This window comes from Balaenoptera acutorostrata, chromosome 6, assembly GCF_949987535.1.
Source record: "Balaenoptera acutorostrata chromosome 6, mBalAcu1.1, whole genome shotgun sequence".
Taxonomy (NCBI): Eukaryota; Metazoa; Chordata; class Mammalia; order Artiodactyla; family Balaenopteridae; genus Balaenoptera; species Balaenoptera acutorostrata.
In genome coordinates, this window is record NC_080069.1 from 115,165,293 (window position 1) to 115,184,661 (window position 19,369).

General features: G+C 35.7%; 2 protein-coding genes across 8 annotated transcripts in view; both read right to left on the minus strand.

Moving 5' to 3' along the window:
• The window catches only part of GOLGA1 (golgin A1), a 54,998-nt gene extending 51,614 nt beyond the window's left edge, over positions 1-3,384 (minus strand). For 2 of the 4 annotated variants that reach the window (XM_007194685.2, XM_007194689.3), the window contains exons 1-3: positions 3,253-3,384; positions 2,398-2,447; positions 1,246-1,546 (exon numbers count right to left, since the gene is read on the minus strand). In XM_007194685.2, coding sequence (XP_007194747.2) covers positions 1,246-1,380 — 135 coding nt within the window. In that variant the 5' untranslated portion in view covers positions 1,381-1,546; positions 2,398-2,447; positions 3,253-3,384. Of the gene's footprint in view, positions 1-1,245; positions 1,547-2,397; positions 2,448-2,903; positions 2,966-3,252 lie in introns of those variants that run through there. The other 2 variants (XM_007194687.2, XM_007194686.2) reach the window with 2 other exon arrangements.
• Positions 3,385-4,424: 1,040 nt separating this feature from the next.
• Positions 4,425-19,369, minus strand: part of SCAI (suppressor of cancer cell invasion) — a 148,445-nt gene continuing 133,500 nt past the window's right edge. For 3 of the 4 annotated variants that reach the window (XM_057548971.1, XM_057548972.1, XM_057548973.1), the window contains one exon: positions 4,425-13,439. In XM_057548971.1, coding sequence (XP_057404954.1) covers positions 13,293-13,439 — 147 coding nt within the window. In that variant the 3' untranslated portion in view covers positions 4,425-13,292. The remainder of the gene's footprint in view (positions 13,440-19,369) is intronic. The other variant, XR_009008712.1, reaches the window with a different exon arrangement.

Consider the following 19,369-nt stretch of genomic DNA (forward strand, 5'->3'; position numbering starts at 1 on the left):
GTATCTATCACTAGTAGAAGACAGAGACAAATTGTGGCCTTTTCAAATGCTGGAATCTTATACAGCAGTAAAAATAAATGAACCATCTATAGTGTACCATTTTTATAAAGTTTGAAAATAAGCAACATTAAACAACAGATTGTTTATGAATATATATGTATCTGGTAGGATATTTTAAAAAGCAAAGGATTGATATACACAAACTTTTGGACAGGTTACCTGAAGGGGCGGAAAGGGAAGGGAACCAAGAAGGAGCAAACAAGTGGCTTTGACGGTACCGATAATGTTCTAGTTCTCTGTATAGGTGACAGATTTAACAAGCATTCATTTTATTTTTATGCCTTATACTTTACATTTACATTACATACATTCTTTTACATATATCAAGCATTATAAATAACTTCTTTTAAGTTATCCAACTTTAAGAGGATCCTGTCATATGCCACCGACCCGATTTTAATCCTAAGGCATGACACTTACCTAACACAGCAGCATCCTCAAATCCTTCCAACTACAAAGGTATTTTACAAACAAGGGACACAATGCAGCCATCAGTGCAATCTTTTCATCAATTTTCCCACTAAAATAGTGCTAATTCCCTGGCTAATTCCACACCAAACTCACAGACCTCGCTAAGCAACCGACTTAGAGTGTATATATGTGCAGACACAACAAGCCAAAGTATTTTGAGAAACGAAATGTAAAAGAAGATGCACAAGGTATATAGATGGAAAAAGAGTACAAGAGGACAATGTAGAGAATATGCAAAGGGACCGATGAAAAATAAGAAAAAAGAAATAGAAAAGCACCTCAGAGCAAGAAGAATCAGATATAAAGTACAAATAATCTTGCAATTTTAAAAGAAAATACTTATTGGAGGGACTTCCCTGGTGGTCCAGTGGCTAAAGACTCCGCGCTCCCAATGCAGGGGGCCCGGGTTCGATCCCTGGTCAGGGAACTAGATCCCACATGCTGCAACTGAGAGTTCACATGCTGCAACTCAAGATCCTGCATGCTGCAACTAAAGGTCCCGCGTGCCGCAACAAAGATCCCGAGGGCCGCAACTAAGACGCAGAGCAGCCAAATAAATACATAAATATCTAAAAATATATATATAAAAAAATAAAACAGCTATTAAAAAATAATAAAAAAAGAAAAAATATTTATTGCAAAGATTCCCTGAAATATTATTTTAAAAATACAATGCGGCTATACCAAACATTAAAAACTAGAGAAGATACTTACAAAGTCATCTCCTGAGTCAGCTCCCATGGAGGCAACCGATTCCTTGCTCACTGATCGTGGGATCCTAGTAGCACCTCCTGGCCTCTGAGCGACAGCAGTCTCTTCTGCAATTTTCTTCTTTAGTTTTGCAAACATTTTGCTGTGTGGCTATCCTGCACTGATGGCCAGGTCTTGAACCCCCTACAACAGTCGTTAGGCCAGCAACCAGGAATTCCGAGACAGGTGCCTAAAAAGTTCCAGATATCCAAACTAGCTGCATTCCCACTGAAATGTGGGCCAAAGGCTTGTGGCAATAGCGTATCTATAAATCAGATGAAAGAGTGCTCTAAGTTAAACACCAGAGAAATTTCACATCTGGGTTGCTTTGTTAAGCTTCAGGTTTCAAGATTAAGTTTCATAAGTTTACATGCACACTTACTAGAACACAATTACTAAACATCTGAAAAGCACTCAGGTGCTACAGATGCATGTACAGATAAGGAAATCCAGTCTCAAGGAGGTGAAGTAATCTGCCAAAGATTGTGTGGCTAAATGCAGCGCTGGCATTTGAACCCAGGACTCTGACTCACAAGTCCTTACTCTTTTTTTTTTTTTTAATTACACCACATTGGCTGTGGCATGTAACACATCAAGTAAAATTTCCCACAGCAAACATTAACATAATGCTTCTGAATCCTTCCCCCAATAATATTAAGTTCAACTACAGTTTAGACAAAAACATGTAACTCAATACAGGGAGAAGGTATAATGTTCTAATGTTCCAAGATGGTTTGGAATCAGCTGTTCACTAGAAAATGTTGACAACTTTTTTCCTAAAAAAACAGGCAAGCCAGCCAACTGTATTGTATACGTATCCGATATCCTTAAATGTTTCCTGGAAATGCTGTGTGGTTCTCTTTAAGAGTGATTAAAATTACCTCAAGTCAATTTCTTTTTTCACAATGTTTTACATGATATTCAAACATCTTTCCCTCCTAACGTGCATGAAATATTTACATTCTGGGTCCAAACTTAACTTTTGATATTTTGTGGAGGATAGCTAAGCTCCGCTCTAAGATGTACAAATGACTTCTTACCACTTCAGAGCATCCATTTAAGTCTGTACAATTCTTCAAAAGTTTTACCTTCAATGTCTGTAAACCACCTACTCACCTGGCTTATCTACTAGATTTAAAACAGCTTGGAGGTCAAAGCTTTCTGTCCTGCATGAAGACAAAAATAAAATGCATTGAATATTTCCTCTCAAGTGTAAGGCCAAAATGTTGCGGGGTCGGGGCAGGGGGAGTGGAAGAGGAGGGAGGAAGGACTAAGGTGAGGGGGAGAGAAAATCTGTCGCTACCACAATCCTCAGGGGTCTCCCCTCCCTCACCCTGGTCTTTGCATCTGTGATTTGCCTAAGAGCTTCACTTAAAGGCACAAAGAACAGAACCTCTCATTGTAGTAAGTGGCTAAACTCACTTCGCCTTGGGAGCAGTGAGCAAAACAACTTTAACGAGATTAAGGTTTCCCAAGGCCAGTATTTATTTCAGTTGATTCTGACAGTCACACTGTTTACCCGGCCAGACCCCAGAGCCTTGACTCGCACTAAGAAAGTCGCTGAGAAAAAGGATGGCTAAGTTGGGTAAAAGACAGCTTCCTAATGCCCGGGGGCCAGCCACCTGCCACAGCAGTTTGGATCCCACTCAGTCTCCTTCCAGACCCGCCCGTGCGTAGACTGTCAAAGAAGGGAAGGACCAATGTGTCTCCCATTTGACAGCAGGGAAACGGAGACCCAGAGAGGAAGAGTGACTGGTCCAAGGTCGCGCAGGGGGGGGAAATTCCGGAACCCCAGGCTTCAGGTTCCCAGGCCGGGGAGCCCGCCTCTGCCCCCACCCTCGTCCTTTCTGCACCCCGGCACTGCCCCCCGCCTTGGGTCTTGGGCAACCCAGTCGGGGCCTCTTTGGGCGCACTCCGAGACCACCGGGAGAAAGAGGGGCCTGCTCGTGTCTCCGCTCCCCGCCCGCGCACCTGCCGCTCTCTGGGCAGCCGGCAGAGCCCCGCCTCCGGGGCCTCTCGTGAGCGCCGGCCCGCGTCACCAGCCCCCACGGCTGGCCTGCGGGCAGAGCAGCGACCCGGAACCGCACTTCCACCGGCGCGCCGGAAGTGGTTGCGCGCGGGGCCGTCCCACCGTGCGCATGCGCCTGAGCGCGGCTTCCCCGGCGGCCGGCGCGAGCTTGGGGGTGGCGGTTGGGCCGGAACCGCTGGAGGGCGCGGGGCTGGGCGTTCTCTGAAGCCGGCCCGCCACGTCAGCAAGCGGCCAAACCCTCGTAGAAGGACTGGGTGGCTGAAGCACTTCTTTCCTTTTTTTTTTTTTAAAGGGGGCGGTGCGGAGCGGGGGAAGTGGTAGGAGCCTGGTGCAAAGGGGAAAGAACTGATTGCTGCGGTGGTGCCAGCCTGTGGCGTGGAAACCTCAGGCCGTGGCTGCGCTGGCCCAACCCAGACTTTTCAGTCCTCTCCTTGCATCCCAGTCTGCACCCTACACGGCCGCCTTGTCCCTGCAGGCCCCTGCCGCCTTCCTCACGCACCTGCGGCTCCACACGTTAGTACTGGGAACTCGCGCTTCGTAACGGGTGTTTTAAGTTTTGTGCCTGTGACCCATTGTAGGACACGTAATGTGTCATTGAAAGAAGAGTTTCCGGAATCATACCCTTATTATATAGTGCACTCTGATATATTGCATTTCATTAGGAACACACGCTAGCGGCAGCCCACCATATTCATTTTACTAGCCACTAATGGGCCTCCAACTTTTGACAGATGAAGAAAGTCCAGAGAGGTAAAACTGCCTTGTACAAAGTTACAGTACAAATTGGTAGCCTACGTCGGGTCTCCGGATCCTCAATGCCAACCAAGCCGGACATTCCACATTGAAGTTGCACATGTCCTTGCCCAGACCCAACATCAGCCCGAGGGCCAGCAGCTTCAACCCAATCCCCTGAAACAATCCCTCCCTCAGTGTGTCCCACCAGGAGGAGGGCAGGGAAAAAACCAAGACTAGGACGTAGAAGAAATTTACAAACTAAAACAATAGCATCAAATCCTCAACCTCAAGACTGTTTCAAGTAACCGAGGAATTATCTGAAAGAAGCAAACCCTATCAGCCCTTATGTTGTCAACAATTCTGAAGAAGTAGCAAAAACTTTAAGCAAATAATGTTTATTTTTATATCGATGATACACTTAATATATACGTGAATTCAAGATACAAAATTCATTTACAAGAGTTCACACCTGATGAATGTAATCACATTCCTAGAGAGAACATTTATCAATGCAAGAATGTCAATACACTGACAACAAAAATCAAATATTCTGTAATCTTGTTATTCAATAAACATCAAAACAATGTTTAACTCTCCATTCTCTATTATTTAAGAGCCCTCAAGGTGGTAGGCACCATATAACAGAAGAAAACATTGGAAAAGACAAGGGCCTACTGAATCTGCTCTGCAGAATCACAGTGTTTACTCTGATATTCATTTACTGAAGTAGTGAAAGGCTTGCTATCCTTTGACAAATCACGTATCATACAAGAGTCAAAAGTGATGGTCAAGAAAATAAAATGTTTTGATAACTTCTCAATTTCTAAAATCTATGACATATTAGCCATAACAGACAAAGCAGAAAAAGGCTGCTGAAAAGGAACACAATAGGAAAACATCCTTAAGAGTATGTATGGCTTAAGCAATTTAGAAACACAACAGATAAGACTTTTACAATACCACAGTTGTTCAAGTCAAATGATATTGACGATATAATTTTCCCCCTTAGTCATTGGTGGTAAATAGCCCCTTCAAATTTAATTCTACTGAGAACACATAAAACTAGTGAATCCAAATGGTTTCTTGTCTCACAGAGCTGAACTGATGGATTTTGTTCTAAAGTATTAACCCACAATACCCAAAATGTAATACAAATGAGCAACAAGACTACGTTTCAAGGATTACAGTGATTTGTGAATAGCTAGATAGGCAACCAAATAGCTTCATTATTTGCACGACAGATTAGCAGCACTTGGATAAGAACTGTTACGTGAAAATTATTGTGCTTCAACCTCTCAAAGAGAGCTAATAAATATACCTCTATAATCCTTATAGTGTTACAATTCTATAACATTTCAGTTACAGACAAGCACAATTTTTAAAAAGTATTTCACACCACTAGGAAATCAAGTAATTATATTCTCCAAATGTAATTTCTGCTATGATTGAAACAAGTGCATTTCTGCCTAATATCCATAATACAGACAATAGGTTCACCATTATTTTCAGGGAAAAAAGACCAAATATAACTTATTTTAACTCCTATTTGATTATCTTAACCTTTAGTGATGACTTGAATAAAGAAAAAGGTATTCAACCTCACAATGGAAACTACTCAGAGAAAATAATAATGTGGCCTGAAATGACAAAATTCTTTAGAGCTAAGTAGGAAATGATTTAAAACTGCTTCATCACATTCAATGATTATTGAAACCACTATTTTTACTGGTGCTACACAGTGAAGATAAACCTATTTGGGTAAATTCCTTCATTTGTAAACTCTACTATGAAAATGGTAGGACATTGCATCTGCCTTTCCTATTACCTAAGACCTTTCTACTTTGACAGGAAGAAGCCTCCAAAATATATCTCTTGATTGTTGAGTGGCAAGGTTTATTAAAAACAACAAATAAAAAACAGCTGGAGAACTAGTCATATGATCTATGTGATGAAAGGAATGTAACCAGATAACTATAAAAAGCCACAAAGTCCTAAAATATTTTACTGAACCATTAAGAGTTCTTTTTAATAAAAAAGAAACAAAAGTTTTTTAAAAAACTCATTCTGCAAGAAATAGTAAATAAAAATTCTTATTGCCCTAAAACATTTGAAGCAATTTTTCCTGCAGATTTTTAATAATTACAACACATACCTATAATCTAGAAAAAAGTCAGTAACATGCAAAGAAGGGTAGGAATAGATTATTTAATTTAAATAGTGTTTATTTCTATATGGTTTGGAAATATTTACTCTGGGATTATCATATATGATCATTTCACATTTTACAATGGTTGATCTTACTGATTTGATGTTTGAAAAGACTTATGGGTCAAATTGTAATGTTTACAAATCTTAATTTTCCATCACAGATAAGTGGACATTCATGATAGTTTCAAAAGAGAAAAGAATATTAGTAATATAACATAAAATTTTAAATATTGTTTACTGCAGACCTAAAGGAAGGCTAGCTATAATTCCCCATCTCATTCTGAAAAGTGACATAAACACTCATTCTCTTAATCTTCATTCCATAAGCCTATCAGAAAAGTAAAAAAATCCCAACCCTAAAATTACCAATGTCTCAATAAACAATACTACACCTAAAAAGATGATTGTCTTGGGCTGTAGACTGGAATTGTCCACCAAAATAGGAAAATATTCCCAATTTATAGTCTGTTCTATGACCAAATTCAGGCTTTATGATTAAGTGAATATGGAGTGCAGAATTAGTATACCTGAAACTGCTAAAAAACTCTGAAAGCACTGTTCAAATATGTTTTTAAAAAATCATACTGCTTAGAATAGTTTGATAATTTAAAATATAACTTTTAAAAAACACAAATTAACAAAAATATTTTTAAATTAAGAATTGGTGCTTCAGTCAGTGATTAACAACGTTATACAGAAATGGAATTCTTCTTAAAAGTCAATATTACACCAAACTAAGTTAAAAATATCAATTTTAGCTTAAGAAAACGTATCTACAGAATTCCAAAGGAAATATTTCTATGGCATCAACAAATTAGTTACACTTGATTTAATACATTTATCTTTACCCATTTAAGGGCATGTCCCCCTACATCATCCTGACATCCTTCCCTTCAATAGGTAATTGATTCCATTCACACATCAATTATCCTTCCTTAAACACAAGGCATGTTTAATAAATCTCTGTGTTCAAAAATTCAGTGAAGCTGGGACACAGTGTAATTATTATGTTTTGAAATTCTCGTTTGAGGAAGATGAACTGCCTTAATAAAATTGTTTTTTAAGGTAAAGTTGTCACAGTATCCAGGAAAGAACTGGAGGTACGGCATGAACAGGTATAAAGTATCCACGTCTAAGACTGCAGGAGAACAGGGGGAGAGGGCTTGGTTTTCTAAGCAATTCTTATTTAACTGCAGTCTGACTGTTAGAGAGTCAGAGGTCATATTCACAATGTCAGTCTCATCTACTACACTTCTAAATGCTGCTGCTTTCCTCAAATCAATGTCCACATTAAGCATGAGTCAGTTCCATGAATTTTAAATAGCATAACATCTGCTCTGCTACTCTCCAGTTGCAATAAATGATTTGGTTACTAAAACAACTCGAACATCAGACATTATGAACGTTTTCACTGATTTTCTCAGAAAGAACACATCACCAAATTTTAATATGTATTTAAGAAAAAGGCTATTACAACTTTATTTTAAATTTAACATTGTAATTGAGAAATGTTATGAATACTTGGCTGACATATTAAAAATACAACGAAGAGGCAAACGTAACATTTTGGAGGACAGTAGAATTGACTCCTGACTTTTCTCTTTAAGATAATTTAAAATTGGATCAGATAGATTTAATCTTCTGAAGAATAATGGGGTAAACAGTTGTTTGCAGTTATATTTTATCAAGCAAAAAAATAACCCCTACTTAATTTTTGTGGTGAATGTATTCAAGTGTATATTAAATATCTCCTACACTCTTCCGTGCAAATAAACATGCCCAGTGAAGACAGGAGTAACCGAATTTTGATCTCTGTGATATTCCATAGGTTCACAAATTGGCACTGCACATATTTACTATCCTCTTATCCTCCCCTTCCTGTCATTCTTGGTAGAGGTTTGAAGGCCCCACTTTTATAGCACACCATGCACCTAATATTAAGAATCCTACTTCGTGTGTGAATATATCAATTTGCAGAACACAGTGGTCTCACAGAGACAAAGAAATACAACTGGAGGCATTTTATTCACTGGAAGCATTTTCTCAGATAAGCATACTCATCTTTGATATGCAGTTCCAATAAGAAAAATCTCTAGTTAGAAATGCCAAGACAGGACTAAATTAATCACAGCTGCTGCAAATATAAAGGTTATCAACCTCTTGTTCCTCATTAAATTCGACTCCACCTAGGTAAAGCCCTCCTCTACCTAATGCTCCTTTTTCTGCCTCACAGAGACATATGAGACACACTGGTGGAAAAAAAATTGTTCCAAAATTAAACTGTGGTATCAGGCATTAAAATGGCAACTAGGAACATATTTCCCTATTTAAAGGACATTTTCCTATCTATTTTGAAATGTGATCAAAGTAATTTTTTCCACTGCCCCTTGATTCTCAGTATAAATACGTATGTTACTAAGTAATAATACCCAACTACAGGCAAGAAAATAAAGTACTAATATAGCTTAAGAACCTGCTGGTGTCTCAGTTTCACATACTTAGGTTTTTCAGGTTTATATCACTAATTTATCATCAGTTTAAATGGAAATTGGCAGATGATTTTAAAGCTAAGAATATCCAGCTTTCTGTTAAGATCTTCATGTCCTAATTTCAACTCCAAATTAGTCCATTTTACCCAAACACAAGCCCCTCAAAATAGAGGCTCACGATTGAGATACAGCCACAACCTAATTACAGCAGCATGAACAATGCCACCATGATGTCCTCACAGAACTTAAATAAATTCAGCCCACAATGGGTATGGGTATATAATATACACATACTGTATCTCTGCATACCATATATTTACAAATATGTACATATATACAAAAAGTATACACAGAGATTCAGCATCATGAAAATATATACATGCCATTGCAAATAAAATAAGAGTTTCAAATAAATAAGGACAACAAAGAGCCCTCAATGTAAATATCCTTAATACTCTCCAAACAAACATACAGGAACATATACACCCAAAATATCACCAGGAGATTCATACCATTCATATTCATATCAAATCTTTTTACTCACTTAGGATGGGGAGGTGGTTCTGAATCACAGGCAGTAGCCAAGTTTGCAGACCTTGGTACCTTACTATATTTCCTGTCCAGAATATTCTCTGTATATCAGACTGATTACAAGTCTCTGTGGATAACTAAGTACAAGATTTTTCAACAGAGTCCAAAACCCTTCTAAGAGACAGAAAGTTACTAACTCACACAGGTCAGAGATTAAACTTGGAGAAAAATGCTAATGAAAGCTCTCATAATTAATATATAAATCGGATTTGTTGCTTTTCCCTTTACCTCAAAGAAATTCAGTTCAATCACCACCTAATCTGTCTCAGGGAATACTACTGCAAGAAGAAAACAAAGCATAGTAGCCACAAGTGAGAAAAAATAAAATCCAGATCCTTTACCAGGAAAATTTCAGTCATGACTAGATTGCACTTTACTTTTATAATCTCAAAACATTTCAACTTGGTAAAAATATAAAGGGTACAATAAATTCTATGTGCTTTGAGGTTTTTGAGAGCACCACTTCCTAGGAAGAAAACACACACACACATACACAAAGGATATACCCTGGCTAAAATCAAAGATAAAATGTCTGACTTGTGGATTTTTTTATAATTAATAAATAAAAATTTGCTGGGGCTGATTGATTTACTGGTTTCAATATTTGATATATTAAAAAAATACCATAGCTTTTGTGCCAAAATATAAATCTCTAATTATTTCTTTCTTGTTCATTATAGAAAGCAACCTGAGCTACTGGAAAGACTGGGCTGAGATTAGGAGATTTGAGTTTTAGTTCTAGCTCCATCTTTATGAAAAAAAACTGACAGTTTTTTGGGGTCTCAGCTTTCTCTTCTGTAAATTAGGGAAGATAGTTGCTTTATCAACTTCAGAAAGATACGGACAAAGAAAGAGAAAACAATTCCATTGTGCTTAATTTTGTTTGTATATAACTGACTTCTTGCACTCCTACACTATTTTGTTTACAGTGGTTCTTAGGTGAGGTGAGACACTGTATCAGAATCTCCAGGGGGGAATTTGTGCAATTTGAAAGCAAAGAAGTGCCCTTTCCCATTGTTTTGCTTTGTTCTTAGTTCCAAAATTTAAATTTCTATGAATTCTAAAAATAAATAAAGGGTTTAACATTTTAATATTCATAAAGGGGAGCAGTATATATTGAGAAAATAAGATTCTCTGCCATTGTCGTCTTGAGCCCATTGAGTGATTGTCCTTTTTCATTTCCTCTTCCTCGATTAAAGTAAGGTCTTAAAATGTAGAAGCTGGGTAATGGGTATACAAGGTTCATTAAACTCTGTGTATGTTTTAAATTTTCATAACAAAAAGTTAAAAAAAAACAACAAAGGAATACAAGTGTTTGCACAAATGTAACCTTCACAATAAGGCCTACCCCGATCACTCACTGAACATTATTCTCTGCCTAAAAACAAACGAAAAATTTCCCTTGCCACGCTCTAAATTTTCTTCATACTATTTAAAACTTTCTAACATAAATTTACTTATTTATTGTATTTATTGCCTGATTCCTCCTACTAGAATATAAGCTTCATGAAAACAAGGACTTTTAAGTCTACGTTGTCTGGTTCACCAAAGCCTAGGACAAAATCTGGAGTATAGTGTTGCTCAATACACATTTTTTTAAAGGCATGAATGAAACAATAGTTTAGAATTTTCCAGCACAGTTTTCCTCTCAAGATCATTTCAGTTCACTTTAAATTTTTAACCACCAGTAAGGAATTACACTACTATTAACTTGAGGAGCAAGGTCATCATCTAAACACTAGCTGTGAGTTCCAAGACCCCTTGTTCTTAGACAAACATGTTACTAATAACAAAAGCTCTAATTTCTTCCAGAGATTCTCCCTCTGAACTAGTTTCTACAACAACTAAGTGGGACCCAGATATTTTCTTGAACAAAAACTAGGTAAAAATGATATAGAAAAGAAAATGTTGTGCATACTAAAATAAGGTAAACCAATTTTCCAGGTGGCAGGGGTGGGAAAATCAATATCTTTTGGAACCGAGAGTTCAAATTATAGAACCACCGAATTGGACAGAACCTTGGGCCAATGCCTTCATTTTACAGATGAGAGTGCTAAAAAGCAGAGACATGAAGACACTTGTCAAAGGGCATAAAGCTAGTTACCAGGAAAGCCAGGATTAGAACTCAGGTCTCCTACTTCTCAAACCAGTGTTCTTTATGTTAATCAAGTGAGGATAAAGCTCAGGATGATAAATATTATTTTAAGCATCAGAGAACAGGAGAATATGTGTCGCTAGGAATCTTACTGGCACAGAACTTCAGGGAAATTGAAACAAGAGGTCAGATAACTAAGGACAGTCTATTGCTGTAGTTCAGGTGAACACTGTTATGAAAGGAAAGCTATGAAGTTTATTAAGGTACTGGGGGAAAAAAAAAAGGAAAGCAGTCTTTATCTGATAATGAAAACCCACTAGCAAAGGAAATCTCTCTCCAGGGTAACTTTTCCAAAGCCTTCTGAAATAATGTTTAAAAGAACAAACAAAAATGACTTTTAAAAAATTAATTAAAAAACCCACAAAGTCTCCCAAACCCAAAAACAATAACTTCAAGACTTCAGATGAAAAACCAACAAATTGGAACATGTATATGAATAACTTAGACCAAAATAATTCTGTATGTTAGAAATAAAAACCAAGTTAAAAATATTACAGTAAAATTTCCCTAGGGACACAGGAAAGAGGCACCAAAAGCAAACACCTCATTTCCCCTGGGACTGCCAGAGGTAGAGTTGTGAGCCTGTACAGAAAATTAGGTAGAAGGGCTTTTGATTCATAGATTTCTGAACTTGAATGCTGGGGAGTCAAAAGAGGGGAAAGAAATCATAGCTAGTGCCTGTAAAATTATGAAGGGGATGAAAGGGAAGAAAAAACACAAAAATATTTATATAATACACTGGGTCCTATATAAAATAATAAAAAACTTGTGCATGAAATATAAAATAGTAAATATAAGGAGTTTTTAAAAACCTAATTTCCAAATTGTCAATGCAAAAGCAACTTCCATTTTAATTATATAACAATTCAGTTACCCTCAACTAAAATTAGTAAGTACTCTGAAGTTTCATAAATCTGAACTAGGCAAAAAGATTACAAACTCTCTACTGTATACCACAGACCTCAACCTAGACAGTCTTTAAACTTGATCTCATTAATTAATAAAAGTTTAAATGGAATTCCTATGGAAACACTGTATTATGAAAACGACAATCTGATTTTTTGACTGAAAGATTTAAAAGTTATTCTTTTTCACTTCCAGCATTCAAAGACTACAAAGAAAACAAAATATGCAAACATATCTTATGATAACACAGGACTCACACATTCCAAATGATTTGTATCATCTCAAGACCCCAATTAAAGATTCAGCTTTTCAGATGCAAATCAATCCTATACAGTTACTGAAATTTTGACAGCATTTAAACGAATTAAATGCTTTTAAGAACTATCTTGATTAGGCTTCAAAGAACCACATATTTTTCTATCTACTAACTTGGAATGAAAAGAAATATTATGGAAGGGCTCTGTTCTTGATTCTTAGTAGTCCATGCTGGCTAGTTTCATATTTGTGAACAATTACATATTTTCCAAATCCACACATTTAAGGTCCAAGTATAAGAGTTGGGTTTTCCTCATTATACAAAAATAAATGGTTTACTCTTCTCAGGGTGAGAATAGTGACTATATGAGTGTAGGATCAGATGTTAGAGGTAAGTATCTGTACCTCAAAACCAAAAAATAAAAATTCCAAGATTAATCGAGTTTTTAAAAGACCTGAAATACTGTATTTTAAAAGTTACCCTAAAAGTTTGAACAATTTTTTTCAGCTTGTTTTTAAAATGGTGGCCCTAAATTGAAAAATAAAAGCTAAATAACACCACTGTGTCTGTCATCACATTAGAAAACTGCACCATTTAAAATCTGTGGCAAATGAAAACTTGTTTCAACAGAGGATTTTTGTTTTAATAGTCGTCTATGGTATTCTCAAGGAACACGTTTCGCACATCCAGAATGGATGCTAATTCCAAAATGTGCTTCTGGAGGTGAGGGTTCTCCACTGTTTCATCCCTTGGCAGTTGTGGATATGATTCTGGATAATTTCGTGTTTCCTGGTAAACAAAGAAGAGAAAAGTCAATTTTATAGTTTAAGGAAAGAAAATAATACACATTAATATTACTGTTAATATGAACAGTATTAAGAAGTAACTTAATATGCACATTCTCCTTCATATTGGTAATATATTTGTTGAACATACGAAATTGCTGACATTTGACCATTTTGACCCAAAAAATGATAAGTTCATATGGTTCAACCCAATATATTCATTTAGTGAGTTATTTCATGAATATTTTACTGGGGCCTATCATTTCTGGGAACTATGCTATATTGTGGAAACCATATAATTCCTACTTGCTGGGGGGAAAATCCTAAAATACACAGAATTTCAACAAGTATTTGTAAATGAATAAATAAATACATGTTTCAGTAGAAATTAAAATGAGAGAAAAGACATGGGAAATGCTGAAAAGGTCAAACTAATGGGCCTGGGCAATTAATTATAGGAGAAGGAGGTGTCAAAAATGACTAAGATTTCAGAAATGGATGACTTGAAAGAAGAGTTGAGAGCTACTCAGAGAAAAAGAGATGTAAAGGAGGAGATAGTTTGGGGATAGTATAAAGCTTCAGGTTTCAGGTATATTTTATTTAATGTAATGGGCTATACAAAGAGGACAGCCCATCCACCAGAATTTGAAAATTCAGGACCGTATCTCAGAAGACAGGTTTGAGGGCTTCCCTGGTGGCAGAGTGGTTAAGAATCCGCCTGCCGATACAGGGGACACGGGTTCAAGCCCTGGTCCGGGAAGACCCCACATGTCGCGGAGCAACTAAGCCTGCGCGCCACAACTACTGAGCCTGTGCTCTAGAGCCCGCGAGCCACAACTACTGATGCCCGTGCGCCTAGAGCCCGTGCTCTGCAACAAGAGAAGCCACCGCAATGAGAAGCCCACACACCGCAATGAAGAGTAGTCCCCGCTCACCGCAACTAGAGAAAGCCCATGCACAGCAACGAAGACCCAATGCAGCCAAAAAATAAATAAATAAAATAAATAAATTTTTTAAAAAAGAAGAAGACAGGTTTGAGCAGTTTATGTCATACTATATACTATATACATATATAATATATACACTGATACAATCTACATGAAGATAAATATTAAAAGCCGTGAAAATGGATGAGGTTTCTAAGCATATTAGCAAAGAGAGTGAAAACAAGAGTCCCTAGAAAGAGAGATGAAAGATCAGGGGAAAAAACAAAAAAAGGACAGAAAAGGACTAATAAAAGAAAAAAGAAAATAGTTTTTGTAATCACATGGAAGCAAAAGAAGAAGACAATTTCAAGAATAAAGTGATTCTCATTTGGAAATTCTTCTTCATTTGGTATTTTCTATAGACTACAATTTTGCCACATACTTAAAATTTACTGAAAAAATAAATTACCATTTTTCTATACATCTAACATGACGGTCCATATATTCAAAGGTCATTCCTATCTCTCTTGTGCCTGTAGGCCTCAGTAATTACATATTACAGAGACCAAATTTTTGTTTTACCACACTAAATACTATGAGGAGTGACAATAATGAAAAGCTCAAAAACCCTAAAAAAAGAAAAAAAACAAAAAACCAGGAACTGCTGGGGGGCTACTGTAATCTGAACAATTCTCTCAGCTCACACAGGGCTGGGACATGTTTGAATTCCGACCAAACACCCCAAGGGTGGAGAATATGTGTTGAAACTGTGGACATATAAAAGAGACCCCAGAGAAATCATGCTTCTTAGTACTAGGCTGAAATAAATCTACATCTGTATGTTAATGCTACTGTAATAAATCTGCCCTTAAAAAGCTTAAAAACAAGCCAGGAAAAGGTCAAAAAGATGTTCAAGTAATTTAACTCCTGCCAGAACAAAGCCCAACACTCTTTAAAGACAACAAAATACAGAATTCAACATCAGAAAATTCATAATGCTCACAGTTTAACAGAAAATTACTAAACATACAAAGAATTAGAAATATGAGACCCCTAACCAGTAGAAAAAAACAATAAAAACAAACCTATAAATGATAGAGAATACAGTATTAGTAGGAAAAGACTTTAGCTATTATTATTCATTCAAGAACACAAAAGAAAACATAAATATAATGAGGAGAAAAATGGAAAATGTTATAAGAACCAAAAAGAACTTCTAGAGGTGAGAAAAATGTAATCCCTGAAATGAAAAACTAAATGGATATAGGATTAAGAGCACATTAGACACTGCAAAAGAAAACATCAGTAAAGTTGAAGACAACAGAAACTGAAACACAGAGAGAAAACAGACATTTTAAAAAATGAAGAGCATATAAATAAACCTTTTTTCACTTAAAAAAAAAAAAGAGCAAATCAGTGACCTGTAGGACAATATTAGGTTGTTTAACATATATGTAATTGATGCTCCAGAAAGAGAAAGGGAGAAGTAGAGAGATGTTTGAAGAAATAATGGCCAAAAGTATTCTAAAATATCTTGATATTTAGATAGCTCCAAGATGCTCAATAAACCCCAAGCAGGAAGAAAGCAACAAAGAAAAGCATATCAAGGTAGTACATCATAATCAAATTGTAGGAAACCAATGTAAAGAGAAAATCTTAAAAACAGCCAGAGGAAAACACACATTACACATTGTAATAATAGAACAATTATTCAGAAAATCAGTAAGGCTACAAAGAAGTTGAACAACATTATAAACCAAGGAGATCTAACAGACATTTATAGAACCCTTCATTCAGCAGTAGCAGCATATATTGATACATTCATTTCAAGTGTCCCTAGAACATTTACCATTATAGACCACATTCTAGACAATAAAGCAAGTCTCAATAAATTGAAAGGACTCAAACCATACAAAGCATACTATTTGACCACAAAGGAATTAAATTAGAAATCAGTAAGATATCTTGAAAATTCCCAAAATTTAAACACTAAATAACATATTTCTAAATAACCCATGGTTCACAAAACACCAGAGTGAAATAAATACTGTTTCAGATAAATAAGCAATGAGAGAATTAATCACCACCAGATTTGCACTATAAGAAATGATAAAGGAAATTCTGTGGTAAGAAAAATGATACCAGATGGAAAATTAAATCTAAAGAAAGAAATTAAGAGTGCCAGAAATAATAAATATATAAGCTTTTTCCTCCTCATTAAAATTTTTTTAGGAATTCCCCTGGCGGTCCAGTGGTTAAGACTCCACACTTCCACTGCAGGGTGTGCGGGTTCGATCCCTGGTCAGGGAGCTAAGATCCCACATGCTGCATGGCGTGGCAAAAAAAAAAAAAAAAAAAAAAGATAATTGACTGTTTAATGCTATGATAACCACAAAGTATCAAATAGTATATATCATACTCAAAAGTCAAATGACAATAATAGTAGAGACTGGGAGGGAGAAAATGGAAGAATACTATTGTAAGATAATTACATTAAATGTGAAGTGATATTAAAAAAGCAAAACAAGAGATACAGCATAAATCTACAGTGTTATTAAAATAAAATTCTAAAACAAAACAAAACCTCAATTAAGTCGAATGAAAATGAAGGCAGGAGAGAAAGAAAAAAGGTACAAACTGCAGCCAGGACAAATAGAAAACAAATAATAGTATATTTAACTCAAACTATATTAAGAATTATACTTAATTTAAATGTAATTTAAAACTAAAAATGTCAAGTAAAAGGTAGAGATGGTCAAACTAGATAAAAAAGCAGGACCTAATGTTGTTGAAAAGAATTCCACTTTAAATATTAAGACAGATATAGGTTAAAAGTAAAAGAATAAAACATGATTTGCCATACAAACCAGAAGAAAAGTGGTATAGTTATATTAATATTGCACAAACTAGATTGCAGATCAAGGAATACTGCCACACATAAAGACAGTTCATAATGATGAATGGGTAATTTCAACAAGACATAACAACTCTAAGTATGTACAAACTCAATAACAGCTTCAAGACGAACAATGAAAAAACAGCACCAAAATGAGAAACTAACCAATTCACAAGTATAATTAGAGGTTTAGATACTTCTCTATCAGGGATAGAATAAGGAGACAGAAAATCAGTTAAGAATATGGAAGACTTGAAGAACACTATTTAATATACTTGGAACATCAAGCTGAATTGACATTTATACATCACTCCATCTAATAATAGCAGAAGCATACATCTAATAGCATATATTAGAATAGCATCTAATACATAGTCTTTTCAAGTGCAGAAAGAATCTTCACCAAGATAATTCACATGCTGGGTCATAAAACAAGTCTCAATAAAGTTAAAAGTATTGAAATCATATAACTAAATCATATAACTAAAGCAGTTAAGCTTAAAGGGTAGGTGCTTGTACTAGAAGAGAAAAAAGGTTTTCAATCTAAGCTTTAAAACATAGAAATTAAAAGAGCAAATTAAAATAAAAGTAATTAAAAAGAAGAAAAATAATAAAGTATGAATGGAAATAAATTAAGTAGAAAAGAGAAAAACAGTAGTAAAAAAAAATCAATGAAGGTAAAAGCTGTTTATTTGGAAAGATCATTAAAATTAACAAACCTTTAGCTAGACTGGAAAAAAAAAGACAGGAAACATTACCAATATGAGTCATGAAAGATCACTAGAGAGTCTACAGAGACTAAAAGGATAAAGGAATATTATCAACAATTTTTTGGCAATAAATTAGAAAATGACTTGCAAGACACAAGTGATTAAAACTAAGAACAAAATAGAAAACATGAATAGCCTTTGAAACTGAATTCATAATTTGAAACATCCCCAAAAGGAAAACTCCAGGTCCAGATGGCTTCACTGATGAATTCTACCAATCATTCAAGGAAGAAATAATGCCAATTGAAAAGAAACTCTTTAAGAAATACAAGAGAATGAAACACACCCCAACTCAATTTATGAAGTCAGCACTACCCTGATAACAAAACCACATGAAGACATCACAAGAAAAAATTAAATACTATAATCATTCATAAAAACAGATACAAAAATCCAAAAGGAAATACTAGCAAAATGAATCCAACAATGCAAAAGGATAATACATGACCACAAAATGTGTTTAGCCCAGATATACAAGGTTGACTTACTAATAGAAAATCAGTCAATGCTATTCACCATGTTAACAGAATTAATATATATCAGGATCAATTAATGCAGAAAAAAAGTATTTGACAATCTTTTATACCTATTCCTGATAAAAACTCTTAGCAATAGGAATAGAAAGGAGCTCAGTCAACCTGAAAAAGGGTGTGTATGAAAAACTAACAATTAACATTATAATTTATGGTAAATGATTAATTTTTCCCTTAAAACCAGGAACAAGGCAAGGATATTCATTCTCATTACTTCTATTCACCATTTTGCTAAGACCTAGCCCTGAAAAAAGCACACACATACACAAAATAAAAGGCATACAGATTGGAAAGGAAGACGTAAAACTGCCTTTGTCTGAAGATGACATGATCATGTAAATAGAAAACCTTAAGGAATACACAGAAAGGTAACAAAGCAAATACTTCAATTTAGCAAGACTGCAGGATACAGGTTAATTTATTTATTTTTTTTTTTAAGATTTTTTTGATGTGGACCATTTTTAAAGTCTTTATTGAATTTGTTACAATATTGCTTCTGTTCTGTTTTGCTTCTTGGCCGCGAGGCACGTGGGATCTTAGCTCCCTGACCAGGGATCGAACCTGCACCCCCTGCATTGGAATGCGAAGTTCTAACCACTGGACCACCAGGGAAGTCCCCCAGGTTAATTTAGAAAACATTATTTGCTGATAATACATAAAAATATTTGTTTCCATGTATCAGCAACAAATAATTGGAAAATGAAATAAAAAATGTAATTCTATTTACAAATCATCAAAACTTGAAATACTTTGGAATAAATTTAATAAGACACATGTAAGATCTGTATGATGAGAACCACAAAATATTG